This window comes from Lepidochelys olivacea (assembly GCF_965140295.1).
Source record: "Lepidochelys olivacea isolate rLepOli2 genome assembly, chromosome: 2".
In the NCBI taxonomy this organism is placed as follows: Eukaryota; Metazoa; Chordata; order Testudines; family Cheloniidae; genus Lepidochelys; species Lepidochelys olivacea.
This window is the reverse complement of record NC_140412.1, coordinates 82269403-82287587: the sequence shown is the minus strand read 5'-3', so window position 1 is coordinate 82287587 and position 18185 is coordinate 82269403. Positions and strand designations below refer to the sequence as shown.

The following is an 18185-nucleotide window of genomic DNA, read 5'->3' as shown; positions in this document are numbered from 1 at the left end:
TGCGTAACCTTAAGAGTCTGGTCCTCAGCTGGTGTTAACTGGCATAGCTCCACTGACGGCAATGGAGCTGTGCCTTTTACACCAGTTGCAGTTCTGTCCCCTTGCTGATAACAATGCTTTCTTGATCCACACGTAAAATGTCTGTAGGTTTTATTGTGTGTGTCTATACACACACACACACACAACGCATGTTATATGGAAACTAATATAAAAAACCCTTTAAAAGCTGAATTTTCAGAGACTGAATATTTTGATCGTCCCCTGGCATCTAAGACTAAAAACTTGGTGTGATGCAGCATGTCACCCTTCATGTGAACCTCACTGGCAAACAACCATCTTGGTTTGTTAGTCCGTAAGGTGCCACCGGACTCCCCGTTGTTTTTGTGGATACAGACTAACACGACTACCGCTCTGATATTTGTTTTGGAGTTAGAGCGGCAAAGAAAGCTAGCCTGTACCAGGCTTCAGATGCTGCTCCCAAAGCTCTGTCTAGACCACATGATGGCAAAAGAATGTCAGTGCAGCCCCCATGGAGACCCTGTCACAACGTCACAAGGAAGGAAAGGATGTCTGTGCAGGCAGAAATTATACTGTTAAGGAAGAAACAAATGAAATTGGTCCCAAAGCTACATTATTAAATAATGTAAATGTTGAGATGTACATTCACGAGAGCAAGACAGAAAGAGGGCCTGGTGGTGAGGGGGGAAAGAGAAGGATGGGGTCTGGTAAGTTTTACTTCACATAGGGACCTACAAAGCCTAAGGCCAGCCTTATATACAGTGCAACATAGCACCAGGAAATACTTACTACATCAGTGATGGCAATATAGCAATGTTGCAGTTGCTGGTTGAGGAGCACTGTTTAAATATCACTCTTGGATGGATATTTCTCACACTTGAACCAAGGCTAATTTTTGTGGGCGGGGCGGGGGAAGTGATGAAAGCCCATCAAGCCATTTCTTTAATTATCAGAGTGATAATAACAGGTTTTTCATTTGTTAAGAAAACAGTTCAGATTAGAGATGGGCCCAAACAAAGATTCCAGACATAAACACCACGGAATTTATCCAGAGCTAAACTTAGCAGCTGGTCACTAGGTACCGAACTTAGCAAAGGCCAAAAGGAACCTTGCACCGATCTAGGTCTAGACTGCTAGGGTACTTTTACACTGGAATAAAAGATCTGCAACATAGCAGTGGTGGGTCCAGGTCAGATGACTCAGGCTCGTGGAGCTCAGACTGTGGGGTTGTAAAATTGCTGTAGAGATGCCTGGGCTCGAGCTGGAGCCAGGGCCCTGGGAATCCCTATCAGGGGGGAGAGTCCCAGACCCCAGCCATAGCCCGAATGTCTACACCTCAATTTAACAGCCCCACAGCCCGAGCCCAACCAGCAATCCTGAGTCAACTGACCCAGGCCAGCCACAGGTGTTTAATTACTGTGCAGATGTAATGCTGACAGACCCCGGTTGTCGGCGGGCGGGATCGAATCTGGGACCTCTGAAACTTAGTGCATGAGCCTCTACTGCATGAGCTAAAGCCCCCATGGATTTTAACCAAGGCTATAACGGATTCATCAATCTCTAGGTTGTTTAGGTGCCACCAGAAGTATTCAGAGCACCACACCCTGCAGGCATACAGTGTTCCCTCTCATTTTCCCCACCCATGTGCGGAATGAATTTTGTTATGGGCACCAATATGGAGGACACATCACCTCCATATTGGTGCACATAACAAAATTCATGTGGTGGGGGTGAGTCCGAGGGGTTCGGAGTATGGGAAGGGGTTCAGGGCTGGGGCAGGGGGTTGGGAACTCCGGCTGGAGGTGTGGGCTCTGGGGTGGGGCTGGGAGGAGGGATTTGGGATGCAGGACAGTGCTCTGGGGCTACGGCAGGGAGAGAAGACTCCCCCTAGCTCTCTCCCCCCACAGCAGCACCTCGGCTGGCAGGGGAGAAGCGCCTCTCCCTGCCGCAGAAGCTCTGGGGCTGGGGCCACAGGATAGGCACCCCTCCCCTGACCCCAGAGATCCGGGCTGGGTTGAGGGAGGGGCGCCCTGGCCACGGCTGGGTCTGGGCCAGGCCACCCGGGTTTGGGCCAGGCTGCCCCGGCAGCAGCTGGGTTGGGGCCACGCTGCCACGGCTGGGGCCAGGCAGGGCCGCCCTGGAGCAGCTGGGTCTAGGCTGGGCCGCCCAGGTTCAGGCCAGGCCGGGCCGCCTCGGCTGGACCACGCAGGTTCAGGTCGTGCTGCCCTGGAGCCAGGCCGCCACAGCTGGGTCTAAGCTAGGTCACCTGGGTTTGGGCCAGGCTGCCCCGGCTGGGGTAGGGCTGCCCCAGCTGCAGCTGAGGCTGCACTGACCTGGCCTCGTTCAGGCTGCGGGAGGGGCGCCCCAGCTGCGGCAGGTCCCGGCCATGGCAGGTTGGGACCGGAGGAGGGGTGCCCCTCCCCCAGCCTCGGCAGGTGACAGGTCCCCGGGCGGGTTCTCTGAGCGCCTGCGTGGTGCTAAATAGGCTGCTGCGCGGCGGTGCGGTTTACAGGGAACTTAGGGCATGGGTTACATAGACATACCCTTAGAGACAAGACAGAGAGGCTCGGCCTGGACTTCAGTTTAAGAGTGTGTTATTATTAGGTGTTAGAACATCTTACTTAGTTGACATGTTAGCTAAGAGTATAGTGTAGACAAGGCAGTGTACACTTTAACATGGTCGAGTTAAAGCTCGGCATTCCCCATAGCTTTATCTTGACTGGTTTAGCTCATATTAAAGTATACACTGCCCTAGATACCTAGAATGTGTTGGTTACCACCTTTTAACAAATCACAGACTAGACAAAGCCAGAGAGACTGTAGCCAAGGAGTAATGTAAGCATCAGCTCAGAGAACACCTGCCAACTTTCTACCTATAAACTGGTGGCTAAGGGAGAGGGTACAGACAGAGGGGTAGGATGGTCTCAATGTGGATATACAGGTATATGAATGGATGGTCCTATTTCCTTGTGCTAAGTAGCAGCAGAGATTTTTCCAATGAAAAGACACCCATGGCCCTCACAGAAGCTGCTGAAGCAGTACATGTAATTCTCTGCTGCCCGGCTGTGACTTGCTGGGCTCTTCTGGGTAGGAAGTCAGGAAATATAGGAAAAGCTAGACAGCCTATTCACATACTACATTCTGCACTGTATTAGGGCTCTCTCATCCCATTTTCTCCTATTTCCTCATTTCCTACCCAGCTGAAACCAGTAAACCTCAGCCAGCTAGCAGAGACATACATGAACAATGCAAGAAGGGAACATTACCCAAATATTTTTAAATGTACAGGTTAAGTGTGGTGAAGATTTAGGGTAGATTAGCTTATTTGAACTGGTTTAGCAACCCTTAGGTGAGACTCTCTGATGTAAAATCAAGCATCCTGGGAAACCCCGTTTTCTAATATGGGTATCTAAGTAAGATCTGCAAATCCCCATCTGGATGCTCAAATTGGTGGCTAGATACATAAGTGCTCATTTTACATGCATGTCAGCATCCAAAGGCAAAAAAAATGGCTGACCTATTAAGACCTATTAAGACTCCCTCTTCAGATACAAGGAGGCAAAATTACGGCTACGTTAGAAACCTTTCATCTATATTTACTTCCTGATGTAGTTTAAAATGTTTGCATTCCCTTGAGGCCTGAATCAACTCCACTTGACTTTAACGGGAGTTGGATTCGGCCCCCAGAGCAGTAGTGTCTGATCCAGCAAAGCACTAAGCACATTGTGTAACAAAGCAGGAGAGTAGCTCCACTGTCTTCAGTGGATCTACTCTCATGCTTAAAGTTATGCATGTGGTTATGCATCAGAACCTAGAGAGCAACTAAGTTGAAACAGGGATGGCAGTTGTACAGGTACCAAATGTTTAAGGAGGTTAAACTACAATTTACGACTGATTATTACAGTGTGTATAGACAGCATGAAGTGAACTCAAAGTCAAAGCTTTTTATCAAAGATTAACTTTGATACCAAAGACATAGCTGTGGTTGGGTTTTAATAAATACATAAGTCTGACTGGTTGACTTTAGCAGGGGATATGTGGAGTACTATCGACTGCTAGTGTTTTAAGATGGAATTTCAAAGGGGCCTGAGGACATTAGGTGCCCAGCTTCAGTTGAAAGATTAACTCCCTTAGGGCCTTTGAAAATTCCAGCCATATTTTTAGCAAGAGAATGTTAATTAAATGCCGTCTCTGCTTTGGTAGTGCAATGCTGAACATTACCTGCCTTGGCTGGTTGACCTTTGCTCCTGAAGATAACAATAATCTGATGACATCCAGATAACCTCCTTGGGCAGCCAGAAAAAGTGCAGTAGCTCCATCCTGAGTAAAAATAAATAAAGCTTAATTGGTAAAGCTACACTAGATATTTACATCAAAACATATTTCCCTGTCTGTGCCATTATGCAACTTAATAACGTATAAATAGCTACACACAAGAAACTCGTCATCACCAAAATCCTGAGTTTAGTTCACAACAAACTAGACTGGGTGTGTAGCATTCCTCTTACGTATACAAATGTAATGTCTGCAATCATGGGTCAAAGCTGAGATTTGAACCCAGGGCCTGCCATGTTAAGGCCTCCAAGTCACCAAAGCACTTAAGCACATACTTAAGTCCATCCCTATGCAGCAAAGTTCTTAAGTGCTTTGCTAAAGAAGGATGGACTTAACCATGTATTTAATTTAAAGCATCTGCGTAAGCACTTTGCTGAATTGGGGCCTAAAATCACTAACTTCTACCAGTCGAGCTGAAGGATTAACTCCTTTGGCTGGCAGTTGCAGTAGACTCATCTCTGTAGAGCAGCCATAAAAGGAGGACCTGAAATAGAAACACTTACCAGTGGCTTACACTCAGCAAGGTAGTTTGTGGACCTGGCTGGAAAATGGTATTTTCTATAAAAGCTTTTGAAAGAAATTAACAATTTTTGATTTTTCAAAACACTTCACAGACAGTTTTTGGCTTTTCAACAAAAAACATTTTTTTTTTTAAATTGTAGATGTTTTCAGCTTTTGACATCCAAAAACATTTTCTGTGTTAGGTTTCCAAAAGTCAAACATTTTTAGGTTCTTCTTTGAAAAAAGGCCATTTTCCAATGAAAAAAAGGTTTCAAAATTTCAGTCAGCTGTAATGTTTTATTTGTCTAGCTAAGAGTGGAAACTTGCATTGGTGTTGGGACAGGCATTCAGACATGATGCAGTCTCTGCCTGTGTAGTTCCCACTGAAGTGCATATTAAGGGAATTTTGTTTCCCCTATGGTTAAGAGGAAGTGTTTTGGTTTAAATGGGTAAACAAATTAATAAGATGCTAAACCCGCTCCACCCTCCCTCTGCAACTGCATTCTCCCCTGGCACACTAAGTTTATCACAGGCTAAGGGGAATATTTTAGCAAAAGCCCCTTGCTTACATGTTGGTGGTACATCACTACACTGGGACTAACTGCAGTTGTTTATACTCAGCGGAGCTACTTAGACAATAGAAGACCTTATTTTTTCCAATCACCAGGGACCTGATCCAGCATCAGTGGGTTGCCAGTGGTCCTTGCTTCAGGTCCCAGATTTGGAAAGTTTGCCCCTGATGCCAAGAGGGTTGAGATCTTGGGAATCAGAAGAAGCGTCTGATGGACGAGATTTTATTTCCCATATTTCTCTTTGGCTAGGTTTCTTACACTTCATGGGTTTTAGGGCTTGCTTACATGGCAAGCCATAATATGAATCTACAGTGCACAGCTTGCTGTGCAGTAACATCCCAGGTGGACACTGCTAGAGTGCAATGAAAGTCCTAGAGTGCGGCTGAGGTGCTACTACTTGAAAGGACAATACGCTAAGCTACACTCTGGTACTTTCACTGCGCTGTAGCAGTGTCCACACAGGATGTTACTGTGTGGCAAGCTGGTGGTCTGTAGATTCACACCATGGCTTCCCATGCAGTAATGTGCTACGTGGACAAGCCATTAGATTATTATATTTGATTGCACACTGACTTGTTCCAACATACAAGTAATGTATGTGTTACTTGGGCACACTGAAGGCTAGATGGTGTCTGGCTAGTTGGCAGGCGCACAGGGTTGGGTAATTGTGTTTAGCCCCTTTTGCAGGCTGTGTGCACCAGACAGACACAACAGGAGTCCTTCTGTTCAAGTTCCTCTTTCAGAACAAATAATGTTTAGTAATCTGAAAACAGCTCTTTATTACAGCACCAATCAATGCAAAAAAGGTTTCCTTTTAATTAGGGCTCCTTCTCTTCCCCACACTGCTAACATTTAGTCAGCTTAAAGATTGAAAGTGAAATCCTGATGCTTTTAGAATAATTGCTCTGACAAGCTTGGGTTTGAACTCCCTCTTGCATGGAAGCTTGCCAATCAAGTAGGCAGCCAGACACCACCACCACCTTGCAAACTTAATTCAGCAGCGCTAGGCAAAAGAAGCAGAGCTAATACTTGTTTTCCTCTGAATTCTCTTTTATTTTAATTTTTTAACTGCCTACATAAGGGTGTTATTGCACAACTTCTAAAAAAAATGGCTACGGGTAATCAAAACAAGCTTATAAATACAATTAAGAATGCTGCTCCATTCCTAGAGAGATGGCAGGGAGGTTACTTTATTGCCTTCACATCTAAGTGCATGCGTTGGATGTGGCAAATGTTATTTTAGACCTCAGTGGAAATACATAGCGCACACCCTACCAGGAAGTGACAAACATGGCTAAATATGGCCCCTCAGGGTAAAAAAAGTAATCACTATGCAACAGCAAACATGGAACAGGAAGTCATAGCCAGGTATGTTACACACAGGGGATACTGTGTGTTTAGGGCTTGAAACTGGAAGATGTTGAACATTGCTGTGAAATGAGGGGGGATGAAGGGACTTAGCACCTTATGGGAGCACTTCCCATCATGGGACTTAGCTCCAGTAGAGTTAGCTGAGAGAACATCATAACCCCACAGAGGATAACTTCCTTTTTGTCTGGGTTGACTTGAGTTAGGGAAGGGTGGCAGAGGGTGCAAAGCCACGCATTTTTGTTTTATTATGCTTGTATGCAACTCTACCACAGTAAATCAGATGGGGATTCATCCAGGGCCTGATCAGTCCCTTCCAGCCCTCTGAAAATCCAGCTATATTATGTCCATCAAGTCATTTGTACCAGTTATTTATTTTTATTTGTTTTCAAAGCATTGTCAGGTGAGAGAGGTACATTCCCCCAGTATCTTCACTTTAACTGAATGTCAGCATGTAATGATGTTAAGAAAATGTAACTGCAGTTCTACCTGTAACGATATCCGCATGTCAAGAGAAAAACTAAAGGCCTGATCCTCCACTGCCTTGCACCTTATGTAGCTATTTACTCTGGCGTGTGAAAAATGACACAATGGGCATGGAGAATCAGGCCCAAAGATTTGAAAGTTTTCCTTTCAGCCACAATACACAAAAGGAGAGGTATACGGTAGAAGTGTGCCATTGCTGCAAAATAGACATTTACTACAGCAAGGGAAGGGGTTCATCCATCACTGTAGTAAATCCACTTCTGAAAGACGTCAGGTAGGGTAACAGAAGAATTCTTCCGTTGACGCAGCAGTATCGATACCAGGGCTTAGGATGGCTTAATTACATCGCACAGAGAGTGAAATTTTTCACAGCCGTGAATGATGTAGTTCAGATGACCTAACTTGGTAATATAGACCAACTAAATTTTCCTTCTTGGCTTTGTACCTTTCTCCCAGTATCGTAACGAACACACAATTAATAACAGTTACATTAAAAATGTATAAAAAGAGAACCTTTGGCAAATGCCTTACTGCACTGGTGCTAAGACAATCTGTAGTAGCTGAACTGTAAAACTCCACACTTTGGAAGTAGATATAAACACCACTGACAGCGGAACAAACAATGAACTCACACATAGTTGATCATGTATGTTGGCACCATGCTTCAGTAGAGTTTCCACCACTCGCGTGTGGCCATACTGACAAGCTGCTAACAGAGCGGTACCGCCATCCTGCAAACAAGCAAAGAATGGGGACAATAAGAAGAGAAGGCAAATGCTATACAGAACGGGTCCGTAAGACATAAGCAAGTGCTGAGTACCAGAATTTGGCTCACACAAGATATGCAATATCTAGCCAGTGAATTGCAGTGAGTTGTACTTTGAGTCTTTCCCCCATAAGTTAGACCGTAGCTGTGTCAGTAGGAGAATTCTTGTCCTGAGGTTTCTTTTGTGAGGAATGGGAAGGAAGAAAACTCTGCTCGGATTCTTTTCCCCTTGTATGAACTTAATTCCCTCCCCACTCCTAGTTTGTCCTTCTCATAAACAGAACACCCTACCCCACACAGTGACTGCCAGCACACCTGGCCTCTGATCCAATGGCCTAAGTTGCATGCTGCTGACCTCAGTTCTAGCAGTCACTAGATCCACCTCAACCACAGTTCTCCTTTAGCCCTAGCCTGACCTCCTGATATGCCCTGCCTCCCACTCACTGGTTCCCTGCCTGAGAACTGGCAGCAGGGGAAGTCAGACACAGGACTGTACTGCTAGATGAGATCTGTATTGAACTGTGGAAGCACACACAACACTCAGATCACAGACCATAGGCACAAGGGAGGGAGGCATAGCTCAGTGGTTTGAGCATTGGCCTGCTAAACCCAGGGTTGTGAGTTCAATCCTTGAGGGATCTGGGGCAAAAAAAATTTAGGGATTGGTCCTGCTTTGAGCAGGGGGTTGGACTAGATGACCTCCTGAGGTCCCTTCCAACCCTGATATTCTATGATTCTAAGTCCCTACCGCTTCAGCTAAAGGTGTCAGCAATCACAGGTTGTTATAGGCACTGTGAGTCAACCACTACAGGGAGACATGATGCTATTCATTAAGTCAGTGTACAAAATCGGGGTAGGACATGCTCCCTCACATGTAACTTAACTGCCATGATGGAAAAGAGCTGCAGTGACACTAGGACAGAAACTTCACCAGCAGTAACTAGCAACAAAATGCCTGGCTTGCCATGTTGTTAAACACTGTTGCCCATGCCGAAAAAGGGTAATTCCCAGGAGAGACATCCCCCAACACCACTCAAATAGCTACCAGTGCAGAAGGTGAGAGCTGTTCCCAAAGCAGAGGGTAAGGGTGTTCCAGCCGCAGCAACAGAAGAGCAGGGAGGGGGAGGATGCTGTAACCAGGTCTGTCTCTGGGAGGTTATGGGAGAGAGGGTAGGATGACTTAGCAGTATTGCAACAGTGTGTGATTGTGACCCTAAGACCCCCCCCCAATTCAGAGGGCAAGAGGCTCCCCCATATGTAGCAGTTTAGCCCTGATGAAATCAGTGTACCCCAACTCACTGTGATGATCTGTATCTAAAATGTATCATGTAAGGTATCATACGTGAACTGGCAATACACTGGGCTTTAGTATTACTGCATGGAGTATGTAGGGGTGCTATATGAAAAATTATTAATATGTGCTGGAAATATGTTCTTAAAAGGTGTTTGGCAGCCAGGGCTTAAATCCCACTGTCCCAGACGAAGGAATGTGGGTCCTCCTGGCAGCTGCCCCACTCCTGCAGAACAGGAGATAAAAGCAGCCCTGGAGAGGGCTGTGGCTGGGGAAAAGGAGTGAAAGCAGCAAACCTAGGCTGGTTGGGGAACCAGCCACAGCTGTGGCCAGCTCAAACGGGGCCCAGCTGGCCCTGATGAGAGGGCTGTGGGCCAGGAGCTGAAGGAGTCTCACTCTAGCCCTTGAGTGGGAAGGGCTAGCAGCTTGGGAGTAAGGTACTTGAAACAGAGCAGTGCTGGGGAAGGGCAAAAGGGAGATGGGGAGCTCTAGCCTGGTAAACCACTGTGCTGCAGGCCTTGATGAAGGCCTATGAAAAGGTACTGGGGTTGCAGAGGGTCAGCCTGAGAATAGACAAAGGCAGCAGGTCCTACCCCCTTGTGAATGATGAGTAGCCATTATAGACTGCAGTCTGCCCCAGTGAGCGGGGGCTAGATGATGACTGGCAGTAGCCACTGAGGCAAGGTGGGTTTAGAGGGTTGGGGACCCAGAGTGAGGGGGTACTACTGGGGCAGAACCCCAAGGTAAAGGGCACTGGGGTCTGGGAGGGACAGTGGCCTGCAGGGGGCATTCCTTAGACTGGAAAGAGCTAATTCCCAGGACAACCAGCAGGAGGTGCAATGACAGTGAGTCTTGGCTTTGCTACACTCCTCCAGCAAGACTATTAGCTTTTTCTCTCTCTGCTTATATCTTTCAAAGTTATGTTGGCATTTTTCATGTGAGGAGACTGAGAAATGAAGCACGTTGGGCCCTGGCTAAGGAGTGGCCAGCCATGCTGGAAGAACTGTGGTGAGAAAACTGCTTGGAACAAAGGCTCTAAGTTAGCTTTGGGTCTTAGAAATGTATTTTTACTTTTGCTTGTTTGTAACCATTTCTATCCCAATTACTTCTGCTTGGTATCATTTAAATAGCTGTTCTTTGCTAATAGACTTAATCTTGCTTTATTACACAGCCATCCTAGTGCAGTGTTTCAAACTGAAGAGTAAAATCCTCAGCTTAACTAACTGGCTGGTGCAGGGCACAAAGTGGGTTTTAGCCCACGAAAGCTTATGCCCAAATAAATGCCTTAGTCTCTAAGGTGCCACAAGTACTCCTCTTTCTTTTTGCTGATACAGACTAACACGGGTGCTACTCTGAAATGTCTCTTTTTTAAAGTAGCAGCGAACTTGTACGGTTTTGTGAGTGGACATGACAGGGCTAGAAGAGCTGTTGGTGTCATCCTGGAAGGGGTAACCAAACTGGTGGCAGCCAGGGTGAGGCCACAGTGCTCTGAGGATGCTTCTCATGTCAGCGATCTGAGCCAAAGCAGCACAGCACACAAGGTTACAGGGAAGGTGGTGATGATCCCTTATTGGTCTGGGTTGACCCCTAAAGCATCCTAGTGATCATGTATTTAAAAATATATTGTAATTCATATGCACAAAGGGCCTAATTAAGGTTCCACACACAATCTGAATTCTGGCATTTCTTAACTTTTGAGTGCTTGACTGTAACCCTGTAACAGTGTCCTTTTAATGGAGTTGTGTGTGTACTTTGCTAGATTTAAAGAAAAGCAAACTGTAGAAACAAATTCCATCATGTGGGTGTCAGTATAATGACACATGGGTCATCAGCTGTGTTGGAATCTTTAAATCCACTGCACAGACCTCTGCCCCTTGAGCTAATGGAGTAACTTTCCTCTGTAGCATGGGGCACGGGTCACTTGCTGGAGGATTCTCTGCTCCTTGAAGTCTTTAAACTATGATTTGAGGACTTCAATAGCACAGATATAGGTGTGAGGGTTTTTTGCAGGAGTGGTGGGTGAAATTCTGTGGCCTGCGTTGTGCAGGAGGTCAGACTAGATGATCATCATGGTCCCTTCTGACCTAAATAAATATGAACTGATAGCAGTAGTAGGTTATCATACCCTATGCAGACCACCAATAGGAGATGGGCAGGGGAGGAGCAATAGAGGGGGATGAGATACACACTTTGCCAGTGGGTTTCACAGATATTTTCTGACTGCAGAGGAATGGTGAGACTTGAGAACCTGGGGTTTCATTGCAAGCTGTGGAGGGGAGTGTACTCCAGTGGGTCCAGACTTTTCACCTCATTTCCCCTAAACTTGACCCCTTCTGCTTTGTTCTTTCCCAACTGTCCTCGTCCCAGGCCTGTTTCTTCCCTACCCCTGGCTGCTTGTCACAGTCCCATTTTTTCCTTGCCTAGCCAGTTCCAGTCTCTAGTCCTCAGATTTATCATCCCAGTCAGTCTCCACATCTAGCTTTAGAGTCCAAGTCCCAGTCTCACCATCCAACTCCCACTTCCAGTTCGTTCCTTCCCAGCTCCTTGTGTGATCTGACTGGCTCCTAGTCCCAGCTCTCTTCCCTGGCTCCTCATCCAGTCTCAGTTTCTGTCCCCTCATCTTCTCCCAAGCTCCTTGTCCCAGTCTTTGTCCTGCCAGTTGCAGTTGCCTTCCTACCTCCAGCTTCCCACTTGCTCATATTATCTCACCTCCTTGCCAACTGGCTCCCAGTCCCATTTCACACTCTGGATCCTAGTCCCAGTCCACTTCCTCAGCACCCAGTCTCCTTTGCCAACATTCCTCCCACCTGATTTCAGTCCCACCTTCACCTGCCTCCCTCCCAGCTTCCAGTTTCTTTACCCAACCGGTCCCAGGGTGCTCCTCCCCTGCCCATCTCCCAATCCTGCCCTCCTTAGCTCCTAGTCCCAGTCTCCTTGCCCAGCCAGTCCCAGTTTCTCTTCTCCCCCCCTCAGTCCCATTGTCCCAATCTACTCCTTTCCTTCCCCCCTCAGCCTAGCTTTCATCCCCATTGCATTCAAATAAGACATCTTCCTGAGTGCCAGCAGAAAGGTCACGGAGAACAAGGGAACCATGTACCACACTGGCTTGGAGCAGCCATTACAGGGAAAGTCTTTCTGAGCCTCCCACAGCTCTGGGCTGCAGCATGCTCAGTTGCTCTGCGGGGTTGACGCATGCACAGTCCAGTCACACAGGAGCTGGGACAGGGTGGAGCATCCTCAATGAGGATGGAATCTTTGGAGGGTTTAGCTGCTTAAAATCTCTATTGAACATGCATGAACTGCAATATTTCAAAGGCTTACCACTTGGCCAGATTTGGGTGGATTTTCCATGGGATGGCAAAAGGTGCATCCTTAATAGTAAGGCTACCATCCCATTAAATTGCAAGCCTCTACCCTAAAGCATAGGGGTGAGGGGCTAGAGCTTTTCAAGAAAAGTTCATCAGAATATTTTAACATCGGCAAAGAAAATTTCACTAGCCTCATTCTTTGAAACAGCTGAACTGTTCTGATTAAAATTTTCTAAAAAAATTTTTGATCTGAGGCTGACACCCAGCCTGGAAGAGTTCGGCTCAAACAAAGGAAGTTTTGCAGTTATAACAAGGTCTTAGAAAGTATCAGGCTGCCTTAATAATAGGCACAGTGCCACCAGTGCAATGCTGAATATGAAGGGAAAAAGATTTCCTGATTTCTTCCATGATCATCCTAAAGCATCAAGCAAACAGATTTAATTACCCCTCTTAACACACACATACTACTCATGTAGTATATATAAACATGATTAACCAGCGCTTCTTAACTTTAACTTCCTACAGCAGTGAATTCCACAGACTCACCACTGTGTTAATTCCTTCTATTTGTTCTAAATTTACTTGTCAACAATTTCATTGTGTGACCTCTTCTTCTCATTGTGGGACAGCATGAGAGGGACTGATCTCTTCACTGCAGCTTTCACAATCTGAAAATATACACTGTAAAGAAATGGTACCAACCTCAAGCTATCAAGCCTAGACAATAAAAACTAGCCTTGAATTAACACTTTGCCAGAGGACTGTATTACTCATAGCTTAGAAAATGTGCAAGCAGGGAAATTATTTTATGATCCTCTTGCTGTAATGCCATGTCGCAGATCAAGAGGAAACAAGCCATTAATGCAGAATTAAATTTTGGAAATAAAGCAGACCAATCTCTTACTTTAGTTCTAAATTCAGTAGAGGCACCAAATTCAAAGAGAAACCTCACAACATCATTGTGGCCTTGCTGTGCAGCAAAGAACAGAGCAGTTGTGCCTGACTGTAAACAAAAAAGGAAACACATTTCAAACAAACATGGATAAAATGTGAATAAAGTATGCACTTAATTTTTAAACAGAATTAAAATGGATTGAACTTGAATAACTGAACGATAGCTGGACAGACTCATGATGATCTTTGGGACTGTAGAGGATACAACAGAACTTAGGGGAGGAGGTCATTTCTCATCTCACTGCACTGAAATGTCTGAAGTTTAAGGTTAAGAGTCTGTCATGAGTATTTTTAGTAAAAGTCACAGACAGGTCACGGGCAATAAACAAAAATTAACGGAAGCCCCCAACCTATCCCGACTTTTATGAAAAATATCCCGAGGGGAGCGGAGGAGACAGGACACGGGGGTGGGGGGCCGGGACACACACAAACAGAGTGCTGCTGGGGCTTGCAGCTGCTACAGCCCTGGCACTGCTCCTGCAGCAGAGGGTGACCACTGCTGTTCCAGCCCCAGAGGGCCACTGTGCCTGGGGTTAGCCGCTGGCCTGTTGCACCTGGGGCCGGCCGCCAATCAACTGTTCCAGCGGCCCCGGGGTCGACAGCTGCTCCAACCGTTCCCCAGAACAAGTCCTGGAGATCCCGGAAAAATCACAGAAGCGGTGACAGAATCATATCCTTACTGATGTTTATCCCACATTCTGTTTATCTGCATAAGATCCATATTTCCCATTCCCTTCACATAAATGGGCTTCTGGGTGAAGCCTCTACTATATTACTCATTTTCTTGTCCTGTTCAAGTGAGACAAGAAAGCCCAAAGTGAGGTAAGCACGATTCTCTGGTAATATTTGTATCCCAGCTGATTAAATCTTAAAGGCTATTACAATTACCATGTCTACTGATGATATTTTACAGACTATTCCTTCTCCTACTTCACCTTCCCTCTGCCCCCCAAATATATTTTTCTTTTCGAAAAATTCACGACCAGATTCTCCAGTCCAGTCAGTCACCATAAACAGAGCAAAGTGGCTTGAAACAGGCTAAAGATAGACAGTGGAGAATCCCTCCTGCACAGGAGACCTTCCCACCACATCCTGCACCAGGTACCTCTCTACCCCTTGTGAAAGGGGAACAAGGGGATGTACTGGGAGTGGAGTATAGATAAGAACAGAGGGGGCATCACACAGCAGAGCTCCCCTATTTATTATCCACTAGTGCAAGGTCCCCACCATTGTCCCTGTACAGCCCTAACTTATGCCAATGGTATCCTGCACAGATGCCAGGCAGGCCTGAATCAGGGAATCAACTCCCACTGTCAAACTCAGCTCATATACAGCGAAGAATCAAAGCCTAAATATTTTCCACACCTAGTTCTGTCACCAAAATATCAATAAATCAAGGTGAGAATCCACCCTTTGAGACTTAAATTTCTGGGATACAAAAATTACCAGAGAATATTATTATTATTGATACGTATTGTGACAGAATACGCCCCTGTGTTCACACCCCACACACTATTGTAACAATTTTGTACAAGCCATGTCTTGTGAGGTATCCTTTCCTTTACAACCTCATAATTTGCTGATCAATAACAACATGGCAAAATGCACGTAGCAGTTTTACATGTGAAGTTATAAACATAAGCTGAGATCGTGACTAAAAGTATGCATTCCAGAGAAGTCTGGGGAGAGGCAAGACCAGTTTCTCAGAGACAATGGGTAAACTGCTGTCTCAGCCAGGTGTAAACAATGCTGATGGACCATTACCTGCTAAGTGGCCATTTTTTGGCAGGAAAGAGGTCAGGGAAAAAAAAAAAGGGGGGGGGGGAATCTACATTTTAGCAAAGGAACAGCATGGAGTCCCCTTCCACACAGTGTCTGTTGCCTTGCTTCCAGCTGGAAATGCTCTGGGGGAGGGATCCTGACCTACAGGATTTGGTCAGTAAGACTGCTACTGCTGAAAGCATGCATGAGAAACTTTGCTTGAATCTGATATAGTTTAAGTTAGATATTAGTGAATGTCTTATCTTTATTTTTCTTGTAACCATTTCTGACACTCATTCCTCATTACTTGCACTCACTTAAAATCTCTCTCTTAATAAACTTGTTTTACGCTTTTATCTAATCCAGTATATTAGAATTGAAGTGTCTGAATAACTATTCATAATAAGATGGCATACTATTCCCTTAAAGGAATAATGGACTTAAAATATTTTTTACTATCCAGGAGGGGCCTGGGTGGTACAGAATATACAAGTCTGGGGGGAAATCTGGAACTGGGGGTGTGTTGGGGTCACCCAACCAAGGCTGGTGAGAGGCAGAGCGTAACCCAAATGTGGCTGGCAGACTGCAGTTACACACAGACACACAGGGTGTGGCTTGCACGCTGGAAGACTGTTTGTGAGCCATCCAGGTGGGAGCTACTTCAGCAAAGCATTATAAGGCACCCAGGGTTGAAGAGCAGGGGTGACACAGCAGCTCATTAGTCTGGATTATACCCTGGTATATCACACTTATATGGCACTTTTCATCAGTAGATCTCAAAAGCACTTTACAAAGGAAGGTTAGCATCATTATCCCCAGAAACTCTTGCCTTCCTTGCTTGTGGCTTTCTTATCTCATCTGGAGAGGCAGAAAAAAGGGAGCTACATGTGGAAATTCACACCAGTGCAGAAAGCCTTTACATGGCTCTATGTACCATTCAAGGGTCCAGTCTTGCAAAACAGAGCCACATATATGGACCCTTCCTCCTATGCGGTGTCCCACTGACTCCAATAGGATTGCAAGAGTACAAGTCTGAGTATGTGGATCTATTTGCAAGATAAGGCTCTAAGTCTTTAATGCAGGGTTTAAACTTCAGCTAGGGTCTCCTGTATTCCTGTCATCATAGGAACCCTGTGCACAAGGGTGAATTTTGCCCTATGAGGGGTTCTATTCCTTTCTGTTTCTTTATTTGCTGCCTGGCCTAGTTAACGTATCCAAAGTGATGCACAAAAATGAGTTCAAAAAAGCTTGTAGTTCAGATCGTTCCTGTCCTTTTGGTGTTACTTTTGCAGCAGCTTGTGCTTATGTGCTTTGCTGGATTGGGGCCTTATTGAAAGTCTACCCGTAATCACTAATAGAGCAATTTTATACTGGTTAAATCAATTCCAGAAAACTGATGATATCGACTATTACATTCGTTGAGGCAATAATTTCCAGATGTCAGCAGGGGATTTATGTCTTAGTTCCAGATAACCAAGAGCGGTTAGAAATGTATACACTTATCATTACAGTGCAGAGAACAGTGCCATTATTTTGAGCTATCACTTTATTCTGCAGTCAGCCAACATTACTGCAAACTCTTGTTAAATTACTATTCTCTCTCAGGACCCTTAGCCAACAGAGCAATTTTGTTGTATGTCTAGACATCCTACAAATCAGAATGACTACAGATGCTGCTACTGATGGGACGTTCACAAACGCCAACCCTGACTTAAAGTTATAATGAATGTTCTACAAACAAACTGGAGGCAACCGTGTCCTGTCCTCACAAAGTAAGGTGTGATTTAGATGTGTGATAAAGTCTATTGCTGCCAACTGAGATGAACATATTACAAAGCACACTGGGCCAGAATAATTCCTGGGGTAACTCTGCCAACTCCATTTTTATGGCTAGTCTCTTTAATTTAATGGTAGGCGACCTCTCCTTATTAATCACTTTCTGAAATCTGCATGTTACTGCAACAATGAATAGAATGGTCAATGCATGCTTGGTGTCAATGGGGTTGCAGTAGTGATGAAAGTGGTCTACACAAACTGGGTGCACTAGAAACTCTTGATGGATTATTTATAGAAGTAGATCCTGCACCTCATTTTTCAATTTAAAATTCTGAAATCCTATGTATTCTCAGGAGAATCTACCGAATAGATATTGTTTGTACGTATACTGCATAGCAACAAACAGATAAGCAATTGGTAATACTCCTCTATGGTTTCTATCATTCCAGTCAGTAATGGTTGCTTTTGCAATCTCTTTTTTTAAATGCAGAACGTTTCTTACCTCTCTCTGCAGATTGATGTCTGCGCCTTGTAACACCAATTCCCTCACACATTCTATGTGGCCATAGTGAGAAGCTACCATCAGAGCTGTTGTGCCAAGCTGGGCATAAGGAAAAACAAATCAGTATGTTAGACTATTACCTCTAATAATAAATCAGCCTGTCTAAAACAAACAACTTCTCAGCATAACTGGGGGGGATACTTATGATAACTGATTATAATTTCCCCAGAGAACAAAAACTGTTCTCCCCTTTATATAATTGTGGGGCAACAAATTACCTTAAAAAAAAAAGTTAAACATTTGCCATTTAAAATCCTTTGAAAAGTGAAGAATCAATCAAATAAATAAAAGTAGTTACAGCAACAAACATTCACACACTTGCCTTCAGTGCTAAGCCCAATCCTATAACAAGCTTCTCTCTGCACTGAGCCCATTGCACGATCAGAACTTAACAGTGTAGCCCAAGTAGGATATAATTACTATGCAATGATCTCGTGTTATGGCCCCTATTAATAAATAATAATCAATAATACCTTTCACTAAAATA

The 18185-nt window shown here is 45.1% G+C and overlaps 1 protein-coding gene across 1 annotated transcript in view; it reads right to left on the bottom strand.

Moving 5' to 3' along the window:
* The window catches only part of ANKRD29 (ankyrin repeat domain 29), a 42565-nt gene that overhangs the window by 10578 nt on the left and 13802 nt on the right, over nucleotides 1-18185 (bottom strand). The window contains exons 3-6 of the mRNA XM_084620301.1: nucleotides 17639-17737; nucleotides 13550-13648; nucleotides 7913-8011; nucleotides 4240-4338 (exon numbers count right to left, since the gene is read on the bottom strand). Coding sequence (XP_084476427.1) covers nucleotides 4240-4338; nucleotides 7913-8011; nucleotides 13550-13648; nucleotides 17639-17737 — 396 coding nt within the window. The remainder of the gene's footprint in view (nucleotides 1-4239; nucleotides 4339-7912; nucleotides 8012-13549; nucleotides 13649-17638; nucleotides 17738-18185) is intronic.